Source organism: Pipra filicauda, unplaced genomic scaffold (assembly GCF_003945595.2).
Source record: "Pipra filicauda isolate LSUMZ 115617 unplaced genomic scaffold, ASM394559v2 scaffold42_size3861933_pilon, whole genome shotgun sequence".
Classification (NCBI taxonomy): domain Eukaryota; kingdom Metazoa; phylum Chordata; class Aves; order Passeriformes; family Pipridae; genus Pipra; species Pipra filicauda.
In genome coordinates, this window is record NW_024104565.1 from 3,700,625 (window position 1) to 3,726,165 (window position 25,541).

Genomic DNA, 25,541 nt, shown 5'->3' on the forward strand with positions numbered 1-25,541 from the left:
TTTCTGACTAAAGCTCACACTATTTCTGTAAGAGAATATTAGCAATGAATATTAGTGGAAAACTATAAGAAAAAATTCTTATTTTAAACAAGGCTGTTTTAGGTAATTGTGATCATTCACCATTGCAGATGTGACCATCTCTCTAAGGGTCACTTTAGGCAACTTTTAGTGTGTATGAACAGACTCTGAAAGTGAGATTTGCATCTGAAGACAACAGATTGTTTGTCAGTCAGCAAACATAAAAGACAGGTAGAGTTTAATGAGCTCCTGGACTAAGCACCCATATGTATCTGGTCTGTGACAGGACGTCTGAAAAGTCTTTGCTGGCCAGGCAGATGTGAATGAGGTAGAGGGGCCACCCTTCTCTGCTCCCTGAAACAAATCTTCATTACTAGGTTGCTGTCTGCCACCTTCTTTGGGATTTGATGCCTATCCGCGTTGATGTTTTTCCTCTAGAATCCTTAAGCTGGTAACAAGTCCCATGTCACCAGTCCTACTTCTGTTTCTGGTTTCACCTTTCTGACCTTGCACAGCCATCCTCTGAATTTTCCCTGGGGTCTTTCCCATATCTTTGCTGCTCCGTAGAAGTCAGCCTAAGGCAAGGTGAGACTGCTGTGGCATGTCGGAGCTAGACCTTGGGCCACAGCAAGATGGACCCCCCAGAGGGAGGTCACACAGTAAGAACATTAAATGCTGGGGTCACATATTAGCAAACATCAAATGAGGAACTTAAATTAAATTAATTATTCCTGAAATTTGAAGTGTTTGGGAGTCTTATGCAGCTTTAAAGGGTTTTTTTGTTTTAATAATTTGCAAAAAACTTGTTTTAATGCTGAACATTTGCTTTGTGGCAGTGCTTCTGTTACTACTATTTCGGGTGTTAATAATATGTTATGAGAAATGCAGTTTGAAGAGGCGGCAAACGTGACTCCTGGCCTTAAATGCTCAGTTCAAACCTCCCAGCAAATCTTTTGGAAGATTATCCAGATACACAGTCTGCAATTGTCCTTTCTTCTATTTTAGGTAATGGGCCCCATCATGATCGAAGTTGTGTTTACAACCAGAGCAATATAGTAGATGGAGTTTACTGCCTCCCAATAGCGCACTGGATTGAAGTCTCTGGACATACTGATGAGATGAAACATACAACTGACTTCTATTTTAATATTGCAGGACATCAAGCTATCCATTACTCCAGGTAAAAGAAAAGTGCAGTTTGGCTGGTGTCAAATATTCAAACAGAAAATCTGAACTGGCATGTCAGAAAACTGCATTGAAGTAATGAATATTTGTTTGTATGTAAGTAACAGTAAAATTTGAGAAAGATTCAGCACGTCTTTGCAATGAAATGTCACTTTTGTTAATAAAAAGTAGAGATCCTGAGTTCAAGGATACCTGCACCCTGTACAGGTGTGTTGTGTCATATCTGAAAACATTTTGTGGTAATTTATGGATAGCAATTTTCAAATGCTTGTCTATATACACATGTAAAATTGCATGTATGTTATGTGTTTTGTTTGGGATTATTTTAGTGAAGAACATCTGGGAAACAAAAAGAATAAATTCCAGCACCAGGAATTTAGTTGTGGCAGCAACTGCAGTTAGTGACAGCCACTGAAGATGACTTCTGCTTCTTGGCATGTATTTAACAAAATACTAAAATTAAGACACGTCTTAAAATGTTTGTACTTCCATAGTGTTCCCCTGAGTCCACTGTCTCTGTGGTGAAGCATCCTGGCTTGAATTAGGAGACGTAAAGCTCAAAGAGGGCATTCACCCTTTAGGGCCGCAGATGAAGCACAAGCTGTATTTGGAGCAGCAGCCTTAGCACTGGTGATTGAGTATTGAGGAATTTTGGAGCCTTTTAACCTCTTTCCCCATCTCCACTCAATGGATATGGCAGCAAGTTTGTGGATTGATAATGGTTCTATAAATGCTGGCTGCCTTGTTATGTTGCATACAGCTGGTGTTGCTTACAGAGCAGTTTGTGATCGCAAAGGGATATGTATTTTTTTAAGAAATCAAACCACCTCATACGTTCATTAGGTCTTAGCATTACTTTGTGTGAATTTCTCCAGGCCACTGTTTCAGCTACACCAACCTCACCATCTTGTCATCTCTTTGAGCTCTTTGTCTCCACAATCTCATAGGGTAGGAAGTAGGATTGTCTTTTTCTCATTAGAATCGCAGTGTGTGAGGGAAAGACTTACTTCTCTTGTATCTTATGGAATATCATGGATTCACAAACACTGTCACGCATATGTAGGTATTTGTGTGACTTGTTACCTTTTCCATGAGACCCCCTCACCTGACAGACTAAAGTGTTATCTGGATCTTGAGCATCTGTTTCCAACATCCTATCAGAGAAAAATCTTGTTTATTCCAAAGCGCAGACTTGTCAATCCCAAATAATCTTTGTTTGGCAGAGAAATTTTTTGAGAAAGAACAACTGTCAGAAAGTGAATATCTAAGTCCCAAAGGCTAACTTATCTTTCCTTCCAGAGGCAGCAGTGATCCATTTGTTGCTGCTTTATCTGAATGACTGTGTATTTCAAAAATTAGGTAAAAAGCTGCAAATTCTGCTAAGGAATATTTGAAGAAAATTTTCTGAGCTGTTTAGTCTTTTCCAGGTGAGGAGCTCCTCCTCCATTCCCCTCTCATACGCACATACCTTCACTGAAAAGCAACTTTGTATGTGCATCTTAGCAATTCTTATCTAATTTCTTTGAGCTATGTGAAGTAAGCATACCCTGTAACAGTCTTGTTGCATAAATACTTTTAATATTTTGAAGATATGCAGCCTTAAATGTCTTTTTTAATTATTAATAATTGGGGGCAGATTCACAATTCTGCTCTTATAATAGAGCAGTCAAAAAATACTGGGTAATTTAGATTTGGGGATTTTTGGCATAGCAGCTGAAGTGAGTTGATGAAAATGCCTTTATTTTGTAATAGATTTATTGATTCAGAGGAGTACTATGAAGATTAATGTAATTAAAAAAAAAGAAAAAAAAATCATCGACATACCACCTCTCCCCCCCACCCCCCACCCTGGCCCCAAGCAACCAAAAACCCAAACAGAAGCAAAAAACCAGTCCCTGTGCCTGTAAAAATTAAAAGCTTAGAGGCTTCACTGTAGTGGAGGCTGCAGTACTGCGAGGAGCTTTATGACCAAAAATTCTGAGTCCTGTCACCAGTTGTAGGATCTTTACAGAATGGTAGAGGCTGGAAAGAAGTGATTTATCAAAGAAAACTTTTGATGTGAGCCCCACCTCTACCTTGCTCCACTTAATAGGATTACTATGTGTGAATTACCTGGAGAGAAAAGGTTTTCTCTGTCAAAGGGGCCTCTCACCTGAGCCCTGGGACTGATTTTACTTCTCCTCTGCTTAATCACAACAATTAGGAACAGTTGCTCTGAGTTTTGCTGCCACCTCGCTGCTTCATAAAACATGAGCTTCTACTTTAAAGGGGCTGCAACAGGATGAGAAGTGTGCTGACTGGTGCCAGAAATAATTTTGAATCATGCTGAGGCTGTCGACAGTGCTTTGAGGAATCAGATTTTTCTTATTTGATACAGATATATCGCTCATAAGTCAGTGAATTTATGTTTAAACTTATATTTAGAGAACTCACTTTGTTTTGGTCAGGTAGGAGAGCATATGGTGTGGCTTTTAAGCATAGTAAGAGATGAATTAATTTTTTGTAAGTGTGAAATGGAGTTTTCCTACAGCTTAAGAGGCACGACTGACACCTCCATGCTGTTAGTATTCACTTATTTTGGACATTTAATGACACATATAACCAAAACTGGATTCAGAAAAAAAATAGCATTCAGTTTTTCTTTTGTGTTAGATATTACTGCAATAAGGTGCCTTCAAATTGCAGGAGAGTTCACTTAGGACACAGTAGTTTTCCAAAGTAAATTAGAGTTATTGTAATCTTTTCTGGGAGAAGATAACTTCAGAAAACTTGTAAATCTGGGGCATATTATCTCTGTTTCAGTTCCATCTGTGAAAGGCGGAAATTCCTAATTTGTAGATGTTATATACCTTATTATTAATATAAAAGCAATTCTCAGAAGAAAGGCATTGCATAAGAGCAAGAGAGGGAGTGACAACTAAAATTACAAAATACTTCAATAATATGTTGGAGACGATGCTTGATGGCAGAATTAGGTGCTATGGAAATGAATATCTCCAATAGTAAAAACCTTATACTTACAGTTTTCTATTTTCAGATTAATTTTAGGTATGTGCTTTTTGTGAGTCATATTTCTCAAATCTGAGGAAGAAAAATAATTTTTACATGCTTTGCATGTAAAATGCAGCTAACCTGGATTCTATAAGTGAATTCCTCGGACAGCAATGATAGCTAACCTGTAACTGAAGCATTATATGGCTGCTAAACGTTTTAGAGGAAAATACACAATCTGTAACAGGGGAGTCAGTGCATGAGTAGCCATGGGTCCTGACAACAATTTTTGGAGGTACATTTTTTATAGTTTTTTTGCATTTAAATATTAAGGCTACCAAATACTAATATTTCATGTTTATGGAGTTATTTGGTTCCTGTAACTGGATATAATCCAAGAAACCACGAAGCTGGCAAATGTGTTGCTATCATCAGTGTTTGTGTCCCTAATTTTTTTCCCCTAAGACAAAACAAAGCTAAAGATAGAAGAAAATTGACTCTCATGCCTGGAAATACTGTTTTTGTTTCTTGATGGTTGCAAATGAAACTTAATTTATGATGTAGTCTTTACAAATGCTTTGCCCCTTGTTGGTAAGATAAGTTTCCTTCAACACTGCTGTAGTAATAGTAATGGAGGTTATAACCTGAGCTAAGTGTTAAGTGGGAATGATCAGGAGCATCACATAAAATGTGTGTTCCTGATTTGTGCTAAGTGTTAATGTATATAGGTGAGTGAATGAAGAATGATCCAGGGCAAAATGCAGATGCTTCTTATTTACCTTTTAAAGGTACTAGAGCAGTATTCTGCTGATAGAGCACAGAGTATCTTTAACTGGGGTGGAAGACAAGAATCTGGCTGAGTATATTTGGTTCAGTATGAAATCAGAATTACCTTTGAATTGTGCAACTGAAAAAAAATACAAGCAACAGTTCTTTTATTTGTTTTTACTCTTTAATTTTTCTTCTTACTGGTTTTAATTCATTCACAAAATAAAATATCCTTCTGTTTTAAATGTAATTTTGAAGTATTTTTTTTATTACTGAATTATAAAAAAGGCTTTAAAGAGTAAGCTGTCACAAAAAACCCTGGAGTGCTGTGACCTATGCTACTGTAACAGAAAGCTGCACTGATATTTTATGCCTACATTATGAATTAAGAGAAGAGGTGATGATGTCTACAGAGATTACCGTAATTAACATTAAAAGGTGAGAGCTAGTTGTCCCCTGTGCCTAAAGAATGTTTATGATATTAGAGAAAAGACTAAGAAATAATGAGCTCTGGAACAAAAGTTGTCGATTTTATTCTGGTAAAATAGTCCTGATCAAAAAGACTTAACATCAATAGGAGTTCAGCCTTTGATTTCAGTACTTGGGGCTCTAACTGTAAAGTTATCTGGCCGTATTATACACTAAATAATGAAAATATTCCGAGGCACATTTTGTGATATGTTTATCCCATGAACTAGGATATCTGACTACTCTTTGAATATTTTTTATTATACTGAGATATAGTCTGAAACTAGTCTAAATTAGAGCCATTTTTTACTTACCAATGGGAAACACCTTTTATAGAACAGCTTAAAGGGTAATTCTATTTTTTGTTTCTTGTATATCTTCAGTTTTTTCTACATCACCCTCAACTACAGCTGTGAAAGGCTTTCACTAGTCTCTGCTTTGAAGAAAATGGGTTTCAAATTAGTATAAGAAGTGACATTTAAGCAATTTTTTATTTAAGTTCTTGAAAATTAAGAGGGAGTGTGAAGAAATAGGAGCAAGAATGAGAAGACAAATTATGAGGCTAGAATTTGATCAGTTTTTAAAGTCCTTATTTGTTTCCATTAATTTAATTTGGGTGATCTCTGTATTGGGTAACAAATGCATTTTTCTTCCACATTTGTTGCTCATGCAAACAAGAAGTTTCTCCTTTCATGAAATTCCCACACTGTACCCTCCATAACAGTGGCTAAAAACTTGAAAACTGATTCGATTTTGCATGGTCAGGATGGCACCTGCCTTGGGATAGCCTAAACCAGGCTGTTGGCAATTTAGATACAAGTCTCAATCCTGTGAACAGAAATAGAGTTAGGGCATGCCAGCAGTGCAGTCACAAGCCATGATGCCTGTCAAATACTGTGGATGAACTAGATTGCAGAAACTCACTTTTCAGTCATTTTGTTTTTCTGAGTATTAGTAAATAGCTGTTGCCTGTGCAGCTCCGGTTCTCTTGCTGTGACCTACCACTTGAGCAGTCAAAAGGAGCTTGAAATGGGAAATCCTGGATGTTTCTTAATAATTTCTAATTGTGTTTCTTGCAAGTGCTGTATTAGCAAGCAAAAGCTGGCTTTAGAATGGGTGATGTAAATTTTGCCAGAAGAAAAAGATCTCAGAGCTTTTAGATTAAAGATTTTTGTATGACTTTCATCAGTGTGTGAATTCCCAGTGTTACTTTCACCTACAGTGACCAACCTATTAAACCTGATGAATGGCTATTAGCCAGCAGGCTGCCAGGATTGTTATCTACTGCAGTGGCTGAGGGATACAAAATATTGTCTAGACTTTCAGATGACGCTGTTGAAGTAATGTCTGATGAACAGTACATTACCTATGTGAATATGATAAAATTGTGGGAGGGAATGACTTTGGCAGCAAACAGGTCTGAAGACTAGCAAACTTATGAACTATTAATATTTTTATGTCAGCAATTTTTCAAATGGCAGGCATCATTAGTATTAATCTTTTCTGAGTGTTTACCATTCTTTCTATAAAGCTGCAATGTATGTTGTCAGCATTATTGATAAATTAATAATTTTGAACAGTTCATATATATAGTCTAAATAGCATAAAATTTTATAAATTATTTATATTTATATATATTTATATATATATTTATAAATTATTTAGTGTGGTATTTTATTTATTGCTTTAGGTTATTAGAACAATTAGAATAATTCTTAATAGCACAGTAATGGCACATCACACTGATGTGGGGATCTCACTTTTGATGAAAAACAATGTATTTGTAATGAAACACAGAATGTTTTCATGGTTCAGAAATCAGTGAATCCTCTGAAGTAATCAAAGAATCATAGACTAGTTTGGGTTTGAAGGGACCTTAAATATTATCTAGTTCCAACACCCCTGCCATAGGCAGGGGCACCTTCCACTAGGTCAGGTTTTTCAGAGCTCTATCAACTTGGGCCTTGAACACTGCCAGGGTTGGGGCATCCACAGCTTCTCTGGGCAACCTGTTTCAGTAGCTCACCACCCTCACAGTCAGGAATTTCTTCCTAATATCTAATTTAAACCTACCCTCTTTCAGTTTGAAGCCTTTACTCCTTGTCCTATCACTATATGCCCTTGTAAATAGTCTCCATCTTTCTTGTGGGCTCCCTTCAGGTACTGGAAGGCTGCAATTAGGTCTCTCTGGAGACTTCTTCAGGCTGAAAAACCCCAACTCTCTCTCCCTGTCTTCATAGGAGAGGGGCTTGAGCCTCGGGTTATCTTTGTGGCCCTCCTCTGGACCTGTTTCAGTAGGTCTATATCCTTCTTATGTTGGAGGCCCCAGAGCTGGATGCAGGACTCCTGGTGGGGTCTCACAAGAGCAGAGTAGAGGGACAGACTCACCTCCCCCAACATGCTGGCCACACTGCTTTTGGTGCAGCCCAGGATACAAGTGGCTTTCTGGGTTGCGAGCTCATTGCTGGCTCATATCCAGTGTCTCATCCACCAGCACCCACAAGTCCTTCTTGGCAGTCTGTATGGATACTGGGGGTTGCCCCAACCCAGGGCAGCACCTTGCACTTGGTCTTTTTAAACTTCATGAGGTTCCCATGGGCCCACTCTCGAGCTTGTCCAGGTCCCTCTGGATGGCATCCCATTCTTCAGGTGTGTCAACAGGACCACTCAGCTCTGTGTCATCTGCAAATTTGCTGAGGGTGCACTCGATCCCTTCATAATGCCTAGTACTCATATGTACTAGAAAGAAATGGCTTCCACAGCACCTTCATTACATCTTGTTTGCCTTCTTTTGCTTAACTCTGTTACACTCCTCATGAGGGAGATCAGAGTTGCGAAGTTCTTTCCATTCCTTATCCCTGCCAAGAAAGATAAAGGAAATCTTTTTGATGTTACACATCTGAAAAAGTTGCTTTCTTCCTAGTCACGTTCTGAACCACATTGAGAAGTAATGTCAAGGCCCTTCAAACTACCCTGTGGCTCAGATGAGGAGGAACCAGGTAGCTTCTCTGATGGCTAAGGAAGTGGTATGAGTATACTTCCTAAGAGTATTGCTAGAAACCCTGAGCAGTAATGCCCCTGAGGCAAAAGAGAACTTTTGCAACAACAAAGCTCTTTATGTACTTTTGTTTCAGAAGTTAATATCATTTTGTCTGTGGCAGGGCTGGACTGGGCTTTATGGGGTATGTGCAGGGCCACTGTGGGGCTGCCAGCATGCTTGGCAGCAGGAGGAGGAATGGGACCACAGCGAGAGCCCAGGGACTTGTAATACCCCATCAGCACAAGGCAGCGATTGCTAGATGTACCATTCCTCTGGAAAACAAATCATTTTTATGTATGAATGATACATAAAGTACATGGCTTCATGTAGTTCTGGACAGCTCAGTGAATTGGACAAATGTTAAAAACTTTTGAAAATCATTTAAAAAAACTGGTAGGATGTGCATGGCTGAGCTGGGCCCGATGTTGTGAGACGGCAGAGGGAGAGAAAGCTGCAAAGATTGGCTGCTGCTTTGTGTAAGCAACTTGCTTTTATTCACATGCCACAAGCATGAGGCTTGCAAGGTACTTTAGAAGAAAACCTGAAATAAGGGTTCAACTCTACGGAACTCACAATTTAACCGAGTAATTTCTAAACCCAACAAGTTAAAGGGGATATTAGCATGGTGTCTGGTTAGTCTTGTGAGTTTTTTCTGGACTTTTTTTCTGTATTTTTTTTTAACATTCTGTGATTCATATCTGGCTTTCGCAATGGGTATTTGAGAATTATTTATTTAGAGGGATGATTGTTCAGGAATGAGTGTTTCTTTAATAAAATGGCAGCAGGCAGAGACTGGCTGTTGATGGGAAGATTTCATCAACTGCCTGGTAGTGGATAACTTACTTAAAACCACTGTTGCTCTTTAAAATGGATCTTTTCATAGGTGTGCCTCTGCACAAAATTATTTCCTTACTTCTTAAGAAAAACTTACAATTCTCTGTCATTCTGGGCGATAAAAACAGAAGGAAGATTGGAAACCCTCCATCCAGAAACCTGGAGGAGTAACCATACTTCTGTTTTTCTCTGTGGGATATAACAGAAAAATGTTGATAGCCCAGTTAGTATGAATTTTATGTGGAGTATCACCGTTAGGGAGCAGAAACTATTGTTGCTTCTAATTTCTCTGTGTGTTTTACTGTGTCTCCCTCTCGCTTGTCTGTATTTCTTCTGGAGGTTTTCAGCCCTTTTTCCTGCCTCTTCACTCTTTAACATTCAGGCTGTGAGTGAGGTAGTCAAGTCCTGTTGCCATTGGAAAGCAATTTGCTGGTGTTGCTGGCTGTGACTGAAATTGACTGAGATTGTGAAATCCTGGGCAATTTAACTCACAGCTGGGATGATGTGGAAGGGGCAGCATCACTCTCTCCCTGAAGATGATGTTCCACTTGTCATGCAGATATTTATTTCCTCTTAGCTTTTACATGTATTTTTAGGTGCCCTGTAATTGCTGGCATTTCTTAATACAGTTTATCTAAAGATAGCAGAAGCTCTTTTTCAAAAGCAGAGATTGTGTAGTCATTCTTATTGCTATTACCAGGAGCTAATAGCAATACCAGGAGGGAGCAAATTCAGATATGTGGTTGTTGTCAGAAAAACTTCACTAAGACAACTCCATCATTTACACCTGGTGAACCTGTTGAACCAGGATCGTGCGTTTGCAGCATAGTCCACTCTGCCTCCCTGTCCTGTGATTTTTGCAGGCATGGCTCCTAGGGCAGATTAGCCCAGCCAGACTGAAGCTGACTCTTACAGGAAAAAAGCATCAGAACGAGAGAGTTTTCAGTCCCCAAATGTGAAAGGTGACACCATCAGATAGTTTCTTACCAACAGCTGCTTTTGCGTTTGCTTGGTCAGTGTATACTGTATTTCTGAAAGAGGTAACTGTAAGTCAAAAAAATCTGACATAAAAAGCCACAAAGTTGTTTCAAATGAAATGGGAAAGTGTTAAAGATACTTCATTTAAAACAGCAGTAAGCTGAAGCTATTGTTATAAATTCTACCTCCACCTTCAATAATTTTTATAAATGCTGACATACAAATGCAAGTTTTCAAGCTTAAATGCTTTAGATAGTTACAAGATAATTCAAATAATGCACCTCCATATAAAAATATGGAGATTTCTATTTAAAGGATAAAAAAATATTTATTAGCAAGGAAACTTGAATGTAGCTCTAGTTCCTTTGAAGTGTGTCTCAGAAACATAAGTATTTTATTTCCCAAGAGTGAACAGAGATTATCAAATTGCTGCTTTATTTTCCCATTTATAATTTTCTCTCTGCAAGAAAAAAAACACAACAAAGAAATGAACTGTGTTTGTCTTCCCAGGGAACTTATTAAGAGGCCAAAAGTAAAATCTCTTGTTCCCTCCTTTAATGCTTGTACTTTGAGAAATTTAATTTAAGGGAGTCAGGTACATAATCCCTGCTGTTATTCAGAAGTTTAATGTGTGTCCTCCTGTGAACTATGATAAAAATTGAGTCAAATGTCATAGACATTGCCAAGTTGTAAGAAATATGGATTTCTTCTTTATTGGTTCAGTAGACATCATGGTTTGTAAGTTTAAATGAAATGTCTTTTTTCTTTGATGTGAAAAACCTAGTAACAAAATATATGATTTTAAGCAACCAGAAGAGGATAGAGGGGAAATATGTATTTCAGTTTTAATACAGAGACAAGAAAATGTAGAATATATATAAAATCAGTAATGAAATAGAGGCTTGTTTACTTTCTCCCTTTCTTTCTCCCATCTCCTCACTTCTCTCCCTTCCCCTCCTCTCTGCTCCTGGAAGACCATCCATCAGCTGTGGGCCAGCAGCAAGACTCTCCATGACTGTCACTCAGTTCTGGGGCTGGATGCTGGGCACTAATATGTGTGTGTGGATGTTTGTGGGCTTGTAGAGCCTTTTCTTTTCTTTTTTTAAATTTTTTTTTCAATTTTTTTTGTTTAACTAACTTCTCTAGGACTGCTTTTTAAAAACTCTTTAAAACAGTTATAACCAGGGCCTTCATTTTCCCAAAGTGAAGATCTGATAAGAATGATATGCAGCTTCCCTAATAAAATAATTTCTTTAATGTTCCTTCTTTCTGCAGTCCGGCTGCCAGCTTGAAGGTTGGCTGTGTGCAGACCATTCCTAAACAATGTTAACTACTGCTTTCACTGCAGAAGACTGAATGTCTTGGCTTCCGTGTAGTACTGAGTTGCTTCAATCTGATAAGGTAAAATTAGGAAAAAGCTACTCAAATGTATTTACAGTCTTGGTAATAAGGCTATCTGGTGTATTTTACACATTTACAAAGTCAAGCTTCAGCTGAGAATGTAAATGCATTTAAATAAACTTTAGTAACAGTAGACTACTTTAATATATTTGTTCAAATGCTGGCAATTTCAGTTTCCAGGCAGGTGAAGTGATATTGCTAGGAAAAGAAAGAAATCTGAAAAAAAAAAAAAAAAAAGAGGCAGTTCAAAAAACTAATAATTGTCAGTGTTTGGGCTCCAATAAAACCTGCAGCATTGCTTGTTCATAAATTTAACTCTCATGACTTTTTTTCCCTTTTGTCATCCCAGACTTCAAGAGATTCCACTATGCAGTTTTGCATCAAAAAGGCATACACAGGTTGTTCTGAGGCCTCTCAATAGCTCCATTACCATTCCAGCCTCAACCTTTGATATTGGCAACTCATCCACCAGGGTTATTAATCTTATGTCTATAATCTATTAACCAAGTACATTAGCTAAAATGAAGCTTTCTGACAATTTTATTGTGATAGCAGTATACAGCTGTTGTTCCTTTGATTTGACTTTATTGTGGAAACACATTATTTTAGATATTTATGTATCTGACTGTGGTGATGTATGGATTCAGTTTTTCTCCATATTCCTAAGACACTGTCCCCCAGCCTGTGGGGGTACAGAGTTCCCCCCCTACATATTCTAGACACTCTAGAATATGTCTGTCCTCTTTAAAATTCATAGAAATTAGCTGATGTGAATTTAGAAACTCTGGATAAATAACTGGAATGAACACAGACACAGAGCTCATCAGGACTGTATTTGGATGGTACCACAAGGGATGGATGTGCATCTTCCTCTGATTGTTGCAGTTCTGAGGGGATTCCGTTATTTTGTATGTGTGCATATGCTGCCATGTGGATCACAAGGCCACTTTGCAATAAACTGTGCTTTGAAATTATGTAATTTTCATTAATATATTCTTGTTTCTGAAGCATTGGAATGCATTTCCATTGTATCTGAAATGCTGCATTTGGAAAAGTGATTTTATCTTTTATTATTTTCACAGTCTAGATTTCTAAGCAGCTGCTAAAAAGTAAACTCTGAAAGAAGTCAGAATATATTTTTACCAACGGTTCCTGAAATTTCTCAGGCACTAACTTAAAGTTCATCTGTAGCAGTGTAAGTCAATTTTGTTAGGATGCTTTAGCTAACTTACAGGTGCCAGCAGTGGCATCATTCCCATTGCTAAGCATTAATGTTAGAAATTCTCATTCCTAATGCCAAGAGATTCATGGCTCATTGTGATCTGGCTGAGTTTAGCAGCCTGTTGTTCTTGCGTTTCCGGGTATTTGTTCTAATTCAAAACAAATGGGAATGTTGGCAGTCTCACAGAGACATATGTAGGAAGTAACTATTGGCAACTATGGTTGCATGAGACAAGATTCTATAATTGGAGCATTTCAGCATTGATCCTCACAAGCCAATTGAGGAGCCCTTTTCGGGTTGTTCAGTACAAGCCTTGGAACCTGATTCTCTTCTCAAGCTGTATTTTTGTAACTGTCATACTGTTTTCAGAGAATGTTTATACCAATGAAAGTACAAGAAGAGTCATTCCCTACAAAGGCAAATCCTGCTTTCTGCTACATACAGTGTGCTCCTTCAAAATAAATAAATTGGCTTGAAAGGAACTCTGTGCTACCATATTTTGACTACTTTGGTGCCTGGGACAGACAGCACATTTAATGAAGACTGAGAAAGGGGATCTATTACTATTTGTAAAAGGCATTCAGGAATTAGTACAAAGGAGAAAGAAGAATTATTGAAATTGAACCTTAAGATCAAATGGATATTAATTGCCTCTGAATGAATTTAGAGTGTAAATTAGAACAAGGTTTCTGTCATCAAAGGAATGATGTCTGAATTCTGGCATGACCTTTCAAATAGGGCAGAAAGGACAAGGAACCTAAATTATTTCAAGATGGAGCTTGATAAATTAATATAAGTAGTGATTCCAGAAATGGAAATTAAAGTTTATGATTATAGTATCATAGATCATAGGCTCAGAGAGACCTCAGAAAGCATCCAGTCCATTTCCTTGCCCCAACTCAATCTCAATTACATTTAAATCATTCCAGGTTTATCCAGCCTGATCTAAAATATGATCTCATCTCAGTGATGAGACTCGACAGGCCTGTTACTCTTCCATTCAATTACCTCACTATTCCTACCATTAAAAAGCATTACTAATCTCAGTTTAAGTCTTCCTAGTGCAATTTAAGTTCATTTCTTCTTGTTCTCTCCACAGCAGGCTTGAAGAACAAATTAGTATCCTGCCCCTTTATAGCCATTTCATATTTGCTTGGCAACTCCTGTTCTTTTACCAGAATCACAGAGTGGTTGAGGCTGGAATATCTCTGTTATGTTCATTCTGATATTAACCCTTGGACCTTTAAGTCTTTTCTCTTAAAACTTGTCTCCTAGAACTCTGATTATTCTGGCACTCTCTGCTGGGCTGTCCAGGTGTTTCTCTTCCTTCTTCCCATTTCTCCCAATGGTGGTCTGTGATTACTGAGTACAGTAGTGATACTGCTTATTTATCCAAATATTATTGTAATTTTTTGCAGTGGGGGATGTGGTTTACTTCCCAGTTGCTTAGGTATTTTCATGAAATAGCTTCCCTGCTGTGGTGGGTTGACCTTGGCTGGACACCAGGTGCCCACCAAGCTGCTCTATCACTTCCCATTCCCAGCTGGACAAGGGAGAGAAAATAAGATAGAAAACGACTCGTAGGTTGAGATAAAGCAGTTTACTGAAACAAAAGTGAAAGTTTGTGCACACCCAAGCAAAGAGAAAAAAACCTATGTTTGTTCTCTACTTTCCATTAGCAAGCGATATTTGGTCACTTCCCGGGAAGCAGGGCTTCAGCATGTGTAGCAGTTGCTCAGAAGGCAACCACTTTAACTAACAAATGCCTCCCCATCCCCTCCCCACCCCCATTCCTCCTTTCTAGCTACGAATGCAAAGCATGGCACTGTGAGGGCTGCTATGGGAAAATTATCTCAGCCAGACCCAATACACCTGCTGTGGCAGGGTATAGGATGTTAGAAATGCTCTTGATCTCTGCAGCTGTCCTTATGAGAGGTGACTTCCTTCTAATAAAGCTCTTATGCTCCTTGTTAAGGGAACGTTTAGGGTGGCTGTGGAAGGGGAAAATGGGCCATAAAGAGAAAACTGTGTGGTTCCATCTATACTAAACTTCTCATATGGGACTGACTTTAATTCTACTCACATGGATCCTTCTTATCCTGTATCACTGGTGAATTAAAAGCTAGGACAATCCATAAAGCATACATAGCATACAGGCCTCTCCAGAATCAGAAGTCACCAGAAGGTTATGAATGAAGATAGCTGTGCTGAGCTTAGGCATTAGCATGGTTGCTCAGTGTCTCATACATGTCTGGGTAACCCTGTGTTTCAGTTGCAGGTTTAATATTATTCTTACCTACTTTCATTTTAGCACATTGTCAGCTTGAGGTCAAATCTTAATGGCTTATTTGCTTGGCATATCAGCAAATGAGGTAATTTTATGCCACAAATTTGTGAACATGGAATAAATAAGATACTGTTAAGTATAACACTCAGAATTCAAGGGCTTGAGAAACTTTGCGTATTGCTAAGCTGACAAAGTGTTGTTCTAAAGTGATAAAAGCAGGTGTTTCTTTTTAGATTCCAAGACTGCTCCCATGTGAGAGGCTAGATAAGTAGTTCAAATTACACCTAAGAAGAAAATTTGCCAGACCTTAATTGCTTTTCATCAGAGTGCCAAATAAGAAGGATAAGGAAAAAAACACCTTGGAACTACATTATAGTCTTTTTAATTCTCCTCATTTAAAGCCCTGAGGTAGAATCCTTAACTTCACAACAAACTGCACTCTCTCAGTGGTAAAGCAGAACAAATTTATAAGCGATTACTTGTGCTCCTTCTACATCTGGCGTTTAGGTAAAAGCAATTTTTTGTTCAGGAATATATGTAGTTTTTACAAGGTCTACAGCTGTGTTGTTTCAGTAAGATATAGTTTTATCATTAATCAACACTTTTCTCAGATGACTTCTGCTAAGATTATGGCCATTTATTCCATCTTTCTTGATAAGAGCGACCTTATTAAGCCTGTCTATATCATCTTGGTGTTCCATCAGTTAGACCATAGCCTCATAAAACCTTGCTTTCCTACTCTGGCCAGTACTGCTTGACTGCTTGCTGGGCAGTTGAGTGCATCAGACTGTGCTCAGTCAATCCTGCTGAAGCCAAGCCTCTCATCACAAAACCTCCACTGGCTTGTCTTCTGCAAGGAGACTTTATCAGTAAGTCAAGAGGAGAAGGAATTAAGACCACAGCCATTTACTCGTGTGCTCTGTGCAGTGAAATGTCAGTGTCATAACCCCCCTACGTTATTATTCTACATAATTATTTCATTGATAAGGAAGCATTTTACTGAGAGATCTCTTTGTCCTTTATTTAAAGAGAATGTAAGGAAACCAAGGAAATTCTTGTACAAGACCAAACCAGGGACTCCTCTGTTTTGATATCTACCTGTGTTTTCAGTATTTTGGAGGAAAATGCAGAACTAAAAAAATTATTAAAACAATGTTGCCATTTTTCTCATCTCTTGGTAGTTGTAGGTGAAACTGCATGCAATTTTATATTCTTTGCCTCTTTTATGTAGCTAAAACAAGTTGATTTGCCTCTCCCACATGTTTTATCTTTAAGCAGTTGTCTAATTCCCTCTTCAAAATGCTAAATTCTTAGTCTGCCCTCATATGAAAGTATTTTCACAAAAAATATCTGTAATGTACTGTATTTTGAATGCTTTCATTTTTCTGTATCTTTATGCAGTAAAATAGTAGAAAGTTCAAAGTTTGAGTGCACAGAATGGGATCACTGATTTTTGGAAGGTTACTATAAATGTTCTGTTCTTTTCAGTTCACTACTTTGTATAGGCTCATATTACCACTTCGAAATCTTTATAAATCAACATTTTCACCTAGCACCAGTGCAAGCATATACTGGTTCCCTTTCTATTTGATTACAGTTAACTTAAAACACAGCGATGTGTACGTGAGATTATTTATTTCAAGACATATTATTAAGATGCATTCGTCAACTGTGAATCTCATCTGCATATTCATTTAGCTTTATTTGACACCACTGGCAGTTGTAACTGATAAAATCTTAAATAATTCTGTTTGGGGCAAACTTTGGATCTCTCCTTGAGTAGGTTCATGTGTTTTGAGAGATCTTAACTTGAAAAGCGAATTCCGTGTTGAATATAGGTCAGCAATGACATGCTGTAGAAAGACAGCCGGGGAGGTATAAAGAGGGATAAAGCCTTTGAAGCATAAGAAGTAAGTAATCTTTGGGTCTTCTCAGAAATGTACTCTTTTCAGGACTGAAAAGAAAGAGAGAAAGGCCAAAGGCAAACAAGAATGATCAGATGCTTTGAATATATAACAAGTGGGTGTGCGTGTATGTGTATGTTTGAAGGATACAAAGCTGTGTCAGAGTGTGTTAGTAACTTGCAGAGAAGTAAAAGGATTTTGCAGAGTGGAAGGGAATAATCTATTCTTTGTGTCCATTATGGAGAAAAGAAGGTGTCTTTATGACTTGTGCCTGCACTATTTGTATTGGACATTAGAAAAATATTTCTGAAGGCAAGGATAATAATCAGTGTGCTTTCTACATATCAAACAATATTTGAAAGTGTTCAGATCTTCCACTGGAGAGCAGAATTTGGTGATTTGAAAATCCTTCTCTCTGAATAAATTTCAGGGCATTACACAGCAATCTAAGTGATGTTTCTAGATTTCTCTGACAAAAGTACAGGAACCTCTCTGTTTTCTAGCAAGTGCTCTTAGCATTTTCACTGTCACAAATTCAGCAGAAAAGAACAAGAAAGGCCTAGAAAAGAGATGTCTACTTTGGTATTTCAAGGAAGGCACACACAGACCTAAGAATAAGCTGCTATATGTTGTTTGCCATTGGCAGAAGAAGGAGAACAGGCAGGATGATAGTTCTGGATCATCATAATCCAGTGGTATCCCCATTTAAAGTGATGTGCCTTGTCATAAGGCAGAGAGCAGAGAAAAGATGAAAGAGCATCTCAGCTACAGCTGGTAGGATTTCCTGTATTCTCATTTTGAATATGCTCAAAGCAATACTTTGGAATCTCTTTTTGTGTGTGTGTTAAATGAGACAGAGAACAGATATTTGCTCTTAAAAACTAGTTTAAATTCAGTTAAAAGTTGAAAGTTTCTATGAAGCTTTTGGTACAAACAGGTCATAATTTTTCATTCTGAACGAGTTCCTGCTCCAGTACCATCAGGGGAGGAAATAAGAATGTGCTGTAATTGGAAAGAGTCTCTAGTAGTTCAAGTGCTGCAAAAAACATTTCTGAGTTGTACTTCAGGCCTACATTCCCTTTGGGCTGCTTGCTTGTAGTGGTGTCAGGGTAATAACACTACATTGGTACAAAAAAACCACTCTGTATGTCTACAAGCAACACAAAATGCTGGGGGTAAATTGACTGAATGATAAATGTTACTCTTCTGGGAATGCAGAATAAATTTTACTGTAAGTTATGTGTTGCTGTAGTTGCATGCTGCACCTTTAGGAAATATATATATAATATAGCTGCTAAACTCTCCATCAATCTCTGTACTCACATGTGCACTGACCCTTTTATTCCTTCCTTCTGATGTCAGACAAAGGGTAAGGTATAAACCAGATAAAACCAAATAGAAATATAGGTACCATGCAGTAGGATTATCTGAGAACTTTTACATAAATGGACTGATAGGACAGCTTTTCATTACTGTTTTCTGCATGGTCAGGCCTAAGCCTTGTTCAGCAAGACCAAGACTTTACAGTTATTTGTAGGTGGGTAAATAAGGACCTTGAAAACCAAGATCAAGGCTACATCTTGGTCCTCTCAAAGGCTAAACTCTAGAACCTGATCATAACAATAATTCACAAGAATTAACTGTCCTAAATATTTTTTTTGGTCAGTCTCTGAAGGCTGCTGCTAGTTTAGTTAATTACAGGGAAGACAGGGATAAAAACTTGGTAAATTCATCAGATTTTTCGGTAAATGCAATTACTGTTGTGCAATAGAGAAGTCTTAACCTGTTAGGCTGCAAGAACAAAATAAACAAATAGTGTATATTCCAGGAGTCTTGCAAATAGCACAGCTGTGATGTTCACCCAGTAAATAATCATTGGGGGAAAAAAAATATAAAGCTTTGATTTTTCTGGAAGCAAGAGTACTACCCAGAATTTTATTCATCTCAAAAATGCTTTAGTCACTCCTGATTCAATCAAATCCAAGAAAACACACTTTTACTCTCCTATCAAGGTAATTTAGCATATTAGATGTTTCCCAAAATATCAGTTGAATTACATATATATGAGCCTCCAGAAAAGCCTTTGAAGGAAGGATACTAATGTTCTTGTTCATGAAATGATATCCTCATATTGTCATGAGATGTTAATGATACTGCCATTTTTCTTGCTCACTGATGGAGTATTGTGGGCATTGGTCATCTCCAACCATTTGTCACTATCTGTTAGGGCACTTTAACTTACATTCACCACCTTGAAATGCTCTAATCATTGTGGTGAATTCCTGCGGCAGAATCCTGACAGGGATCACTCATTCAGGTTAGGATGGGGTTTGCTGTGGGGCTGGCATGTGGAAAGTGGGTCAGCGCAGCAGTTGTTGCAGTGGACCTCTGCTCACCTCTCTGATTAGTGGAAATGCTTGAACTGGTTGTGCTGGATTTTGGGCAATTTTGAGAAGCTCCCTTCTTGTACTGGTATGTGGAATTGTGCCTTGAACATAATGGGAGTATACAATCTGTGTATTTATTTCCTTTCTTTCAGGCTGCTGTGGAGTCCACTGCTGCCTGAGTACTGATATTTCTTATTAGATGATCTGAATTTAATTTGTAGCTTAAGAAAGACTGTGTATTAAGATTTCTTTCTTTCCAAGTCTTCTCTCCTTTATAAAGGTAGTGTTCAGGACTGTGAGAAAAGTGATGAAGAATGTAAATCTTAATTTTTTAAATTTCAGATTTATTGAATTTATTGTTTCTTACGAACAAATGCATTTTCTATTAGCAGTGGGAAATACCCTCAAAGCAACCTAGACCAGAACACGTATGTGAAACAACTAAGTCAAATCTCTTCAAACAGTCTCACTGTTGAAACAGGGTTGAAATGGTTATTTGCTATGCAATGTATTTGTTTAAATTGGTCTCAGTTACCATATGCTGAGATCAAGTGTGTTGTCTCACTGAAACAGGGGCTAAGGCCAAAGACTGCATTAGTGTGGCTATTATGCAACTCACTGTGGATGCAGCTGACATGCAGGAAACAGTAATAATTAGTGCTTCCTGGATCTAAATTTTTTCTTTTGACCATATTCAGTACTAATATAGCAGTATTTAATAATTTCAGTCAATTACAGGTCTTAATTAAATGCTAGTAAGCACTTATTGCTGTGATAGTGAAATGGAAATAGCTACCTGTTGATTTAAGGGTGGTTTATAGGTTCCTGAATAAATATAAAACTTTCCTTATTTGTTTCTGAGATTAAAATTGACAAGGACCATAAGAAATGCATGAAAGACATTTTATGTTTGAGGATCTTGCTTTTGTTGCAGATTTGCAGTTAATAATGTTTGCAAAGTTACATGTTCAAGTGCAGGGATATTTTGTGTAGTTCTTGGGTTGCATGTTCAAAATCAAAGTTTATGGAAGCAAAATAAATTAAAGGAGATCACTAATAGTTTGAGCATATAAATAATCTTTTGTAGACACCATCAATTTAATTGCATGTGCAAATTAAAACCCTATTAACCAGATTAAAAAGCTCTTAGTATTCAGTTTATAATGTCAAAATCTGTTGAGACATACAATAGTTTTATGATAATTAACAATGGGAAAACCACAGAAGTCTTGAAGCTTGTTTTAGATAAGTACCAGAAATATGGTTGTTTATCCATCCTACACAAACCTCTTGAGTTTTCTTGAAAAATTTGGGGTTCTTCAGGCCTTGAGAGAAGCTAGACACATGTTGTAATTCTGCATTTGATTCCCACTAGACTCCACAAGATCAGAGAAAAATTAGAAGAAAATTACTGATTAATTTTTGAGTTTCATTACAGAAGGGTAGTTCAAATTGATTTTATTTTTCTACTTTCCTTTTTATAGTGGTACCTACAAAGTTGGAAGAGTTTTATGTGTTTGATTTATTACTAAAGTAATTCAGATCTGGATCGTGTGACACCTTTAGGTCTCTTTTTGTGTGTGTGTGTATGTACAAATTGCATGAATCTTCGGAGTTTTCTAATTCTAATCTGTGATGTTACTAAGCTTCTACTGCAAGCTTAATGATGGATGCCTTGGAGACCTGTGCTACTAACTATGCTCTGAATTCTTTTCTCAAATCATTTGATCATTTGTGGTAGGTTAGGAACTTGATCCCCAGCTTCAAACATTAGCAAAACAACAGCAATGAAAAAAAGTTGTAATGAAATGAGAAGTTGCTTACTGCATGACCTGAAAAAGCTATGCTTAGCAGTGTTTGTGTGATGATGTTAAGCAGGTTTGGAACTGGAACACCACTGAACTTGGCAGTTTCCATTTTAAGATATTTTAATCAATCTCACTGCAGTATTTTCTCAATGCCAGGATTCTGCCAAACATCTGGCTGGGAAGTTGCCCTCGGCAGCTGGAGCATGTGACCATCAAGCTGAAGCACGAGCTGGGTGTTACGGCTGTGATGAACTTCCAGACTGAATGGGATATTGTTCAGAATTCCTGGGGCTGCAACCGCTACCCAGAACCCATGAGCCCTGAAATCCTCATGAAACTGTATAAAGAGGAAGGTCTTGCCTATGTCTGGCTGCCAACTGCAGACATGAGCACTGAAGGTAATGTTTAGGTCACTCTTGCAGTAAATTAGTAGCAACAAACCCTTTGAGTTACTAAGCTGCCATTTTCATGACAGTTTGTTTTTTTATTCTTTGTAAATTTTGCATAAAAATATACTTAGCACACAAGTTATAACTTCTTTGTGTGCCGTCTGTAACAAATTATTCATATTTTCTCGTAAGCAGAGAGGCCATCTAAAATACTTTGTGTCTGGCATTATTATGTATTTGAGTTTAAAGCCATCCGACATCAATAACTGCTTGACTGTTTTTTGCTTTCAGCTTGAATTCAGACCATATAATGAAAATATACTGTGTAGGTGGAAGACTGCAAGCTTGCACAGCAGGATGGCTTGCCACCCTTTCTGATTAAAAATGGAGAGACAGTGCTGTCTGCCAGACAGCTGTGCTCTGCTGTTCCCTTCCCCAGCAAATATTTTTACTTTAACTGTAGTATCCCAGCCTAATCAATTATCTCCATAGAGACATTTTATAAGAATTTCTAATTAACTTAGAATGTTCATAGCACCTGAGCTGTAACATAAATTACTAGTATTTTTAAGTCCTTGGTTGGAATACTCAGTTCAAAATCTTATTTCCAGCCAATAGGTTAGAAAGTGAGCGTGCTTTCGAGTGAGCAGCCTACCAGCAGAAGAGACTGCTTTCAACACGGTGAAATACCGCTGCCTCAAACAGAGAACTCTCATATCAGTAATAGGACATCAGGGAAGACAGGGGACCTTAAAATTGGGATTTGAAAGAGCTAAACATCTATGCTCATCTGTGCCATGAGGAAAAGTTGGGCTCTGCTGTTTGCGGCTTCAGTTCCCGGGATAGCAGGGAGAAAGGTGTCTGGAAATATAGTATATTCATCCCTTTGAGACTGAGAAAGGCTGTTCTGTGTTGTTTAACTGTATGCTTGGTGTACAATTAAATCATAACAGTATTAAGTTGTACAGCAAAAAAATCATAACAGTATTAAGTCCTCTGCTTTCCCTCCCTCACTATTGACTTGATGGCCTTCATTACAATGTTTTGGAAAGCAGCAGTATGTAGGTAGCTTCACAAACCTCTGGTACTAAAAAACATTTCATTTTTGGCTTGCTAACTTTAAGGCTATGTAAGATGTCCTGGTCTATGTAATTTTCTGCCTTGCCTCAGTTCCTGTGAAAACGAGTATGCCATGCACATCCAATGTTAATCAGAATGTGTATTTAGAGAAGACTTGGAGCATTTTACAGTTTTGTGTTATCTGATTCTATGTTGCGAGAAAAAAACAAGTTAGCGTAGAAGGTCATTTGAGAAAAGAAAGAAAAAACCTGAAATACGTCAGATTTGCCATTATTATTCACAGTTCATGGGGCTCTACGGACAAAATCTCAGCCATGAACCTAGCTTTCTCCAGTGCAAATGAATGTGCCTTGTTTTTAACCTTAGGAAGAATACAGATGTTGCCACAAGCTGTCTGCCTCTTGCACGGGCTACTGGAGAATGGACACACTGTCTATGTTCATTGCAATGCTGGTGTCGGCAGATCTACAGCTGCTGTCAGTGGCTGGCTGAAGTACGTGATGGGATGGAGCCTGCGGAAAGTCCAGTACTTTTTGACTTCCCGGAGACCAGCTGTCTACATAGATGAGGAAGCTCTGAATCGTGCTGAAGATGATTTCTACCAGAAATTTGGGCATCTTCGTTCCTCGTACCAAATACAAGAGTAGAAAAGCAGAAGAGAAAAAGGAAGGTGAAGAGGAACCCTTACGTTTGAACCCCAAGGACTTAGAAATCATGACTCAGGCACCAACTTCACCTCTTCAGATTATAAGCTTGTCATAAAAGTCACGAGAATTTTGTTTAAAAAGTGCCTTGGAGTATTTTTTATTTACTTTCTTTAAACTGATACAATACATGTTTTCAAGCCTTTTGGTGCAAGTATGAGACCTAGAAACTCTACAAAGCAAAACTAAGATTTTCTTCTAGCCTCTTGCCTATAGATTTTAGGGTAGACACTAAACAAGATGTGAGGTGAAATAGAGTTGACAATATTTCAGTGACAAGAAAGCAAAGGCGTCCTCAAAAAAAAACAGTATAAAGGTTGACTGAATTAATCTTCAGGTTTGGGTGGAGCAGATCATCGTCAAAGCTGCTCAGCTATTTTAGGCAGAGTGTAGATTGTTGCAGTGTTTTGTAGTAATTTTGTAGACAAGTGGTATTAATGAGAAAGACCATAAGGAAATCGGTTTTTCAACTCAATTTCTTAAACAAAAAGCTAATGTCTAATGCAGTGAACTAAAATTTGCTCTCTTTCTCTTTCTAGTTAATATTAAATATTATGAGCTACAGCTATGCTTTTATGACGTTGGGATTGTGCTGGAATGTGACACAAAGAGAGGAAACAGCTCCACCTGCTTCAGTCTTGCTCTGTTGTGGGGAAGGACCACTATTTATTATATTATCCTAGGCTGTGAGTTCTCTGAGTTGAAGCTACATTTTGCTTTTCTGGTCCGTGCAGTGCTGTACAATGGGCTCCCTAGGTGCCAAGTCAGTCTAAGCACTGGGGTAAGACAGGACCTATTGGAATTGTGTGATAAGCCTCTGTGCATGATTGACATCACAGCCTCTGGACTGTTGACCTGGATTTGAATCTTCACTATAGCAAAAGCCTCTCCTTGTGCAAGCAGTGTGTGGATGTTCATGGATGTTAGGTTTAGCTGACTGAAGCTAATGCTGGGCTACTTCTGGGGTAAATAAAGTGGATACATTCCTCTAAAGGAGCAAAGAGCAACTCTGAGAAGAGTTTCTCAGGAGCTTAGCCTCAGTAGGCTAATATTTGTTTTGTGGATGATCCCTAATGTTTTCCAGTGCTGTCTGGTCACTTAGCTAAACTAAGCAGTGGCACCAACAGCTTCCAGCCCTGCTCAGGTAAAACCAATTTGCTATAGGTTGAGTTCAAGAGAGAAGGGAGAGAATGTATTTCCTAAGGAGGAGAGGATTAAGGATGCAAAAACATTGAGAAACCTAATTTCTATAGGTTTATTCTTCAGTGAAATCTCATTTTTTCCAGCCTTGTTCCTCTAAAGATGCAGTCAGTGCCAGAGTAGTTTAGCTGATATATATTGATTTTCTGAATACTTAATGGAGAAACTATTAGATATGAACTGCTTATGGAGAAACTCCAAAATAATATAATACATTTTATTTATCCTATACTTCAATCATCTTCAAAAGACAAAAATGTTTATTTAAGTTATTCTACGTTTGGTTTTGGTCATGACTTTGTGTCTGGGTTTTTGAAATAATGCTACCTGTTTAGAAAATGGATGAGAAAGTTCTCTATTCAATAAAGACATAATGACAATTCCAGCAGCCCGTTTTGTCATATGTCTTTGTCTCCCAATTTCACAAGTAGCAAAAAGGCTCATGACTTATATTTCTGTATAGAACTGGGACCGGCCTCTTTAAGGGTCACAGCAATGTCTTGTCTGCTGTGTTGTGTCAGTTTTGGTGGGAAATCTCAAACAGACAACACAGCAAAGGTGTGTGGGTGATATGGCACCTCTGGTATCTCCAAAGACAAAAAAAGATGTTTCTTCTCCTAGCCCCATGCAGAGAGCAGAGCAAGTGTGTTAGTGATGCTGTCTGGCTGTTGGGCTCATGTGCAAATAGCGGAGCTACGGCTGCCTGCCCAGGAGCTACCTCATTTGGACTAAGTTTAAAGCAAAAATGGTGAGGTTTTGCTACTATGTGCCTCTCAAAATCAAGCACTGAGAGGAGGAGAATGGCATAAGCAGAGAGTACAACTTGCTTAAGTTTTACATTTCTGTTGAGATATGGTTGAAACCCCAATCTTCAAGT

At 38.0% G+C, this 25,541-nt stretch overlaps 1 protein-coding gene across 4 annotated transcripts in view; it reads left to right on the forward strand.

Annotated features, from left to right (window-relative positions):
* Nucleotides 1–25,049, forward strand: part of EPM2A (EPM2A glucan phosphatase, laforin) — a 39,900-nt gene extending 14,851 nt beyond the window's left edge. For all 4 annotated transcript variants that reach the window (XM_027739579.2, XM_027739580.2, XM_027739581.2 and 1 more), the window contains 3 exons: nt 1,024–1,198; nt 21,448–21,689; nt 23,127–25,049. In XM_027739579.2, coding sequence (XP_027595380.1) covers nt 1,024–1,198; nt 21,448–21,689; nt 23,127–23,407 — 698 coding nt within the window. In that variant the 3' untranslated portion in view covers nt 23,408–25,049. The remainder of the gene's footprint in view (nt 1–1,023; nt 1,199–21,447; nt 21,690–23,126) is intronic.
* Nucleotides 25,050–25,541: the final 492 nt, after the last annotated feature.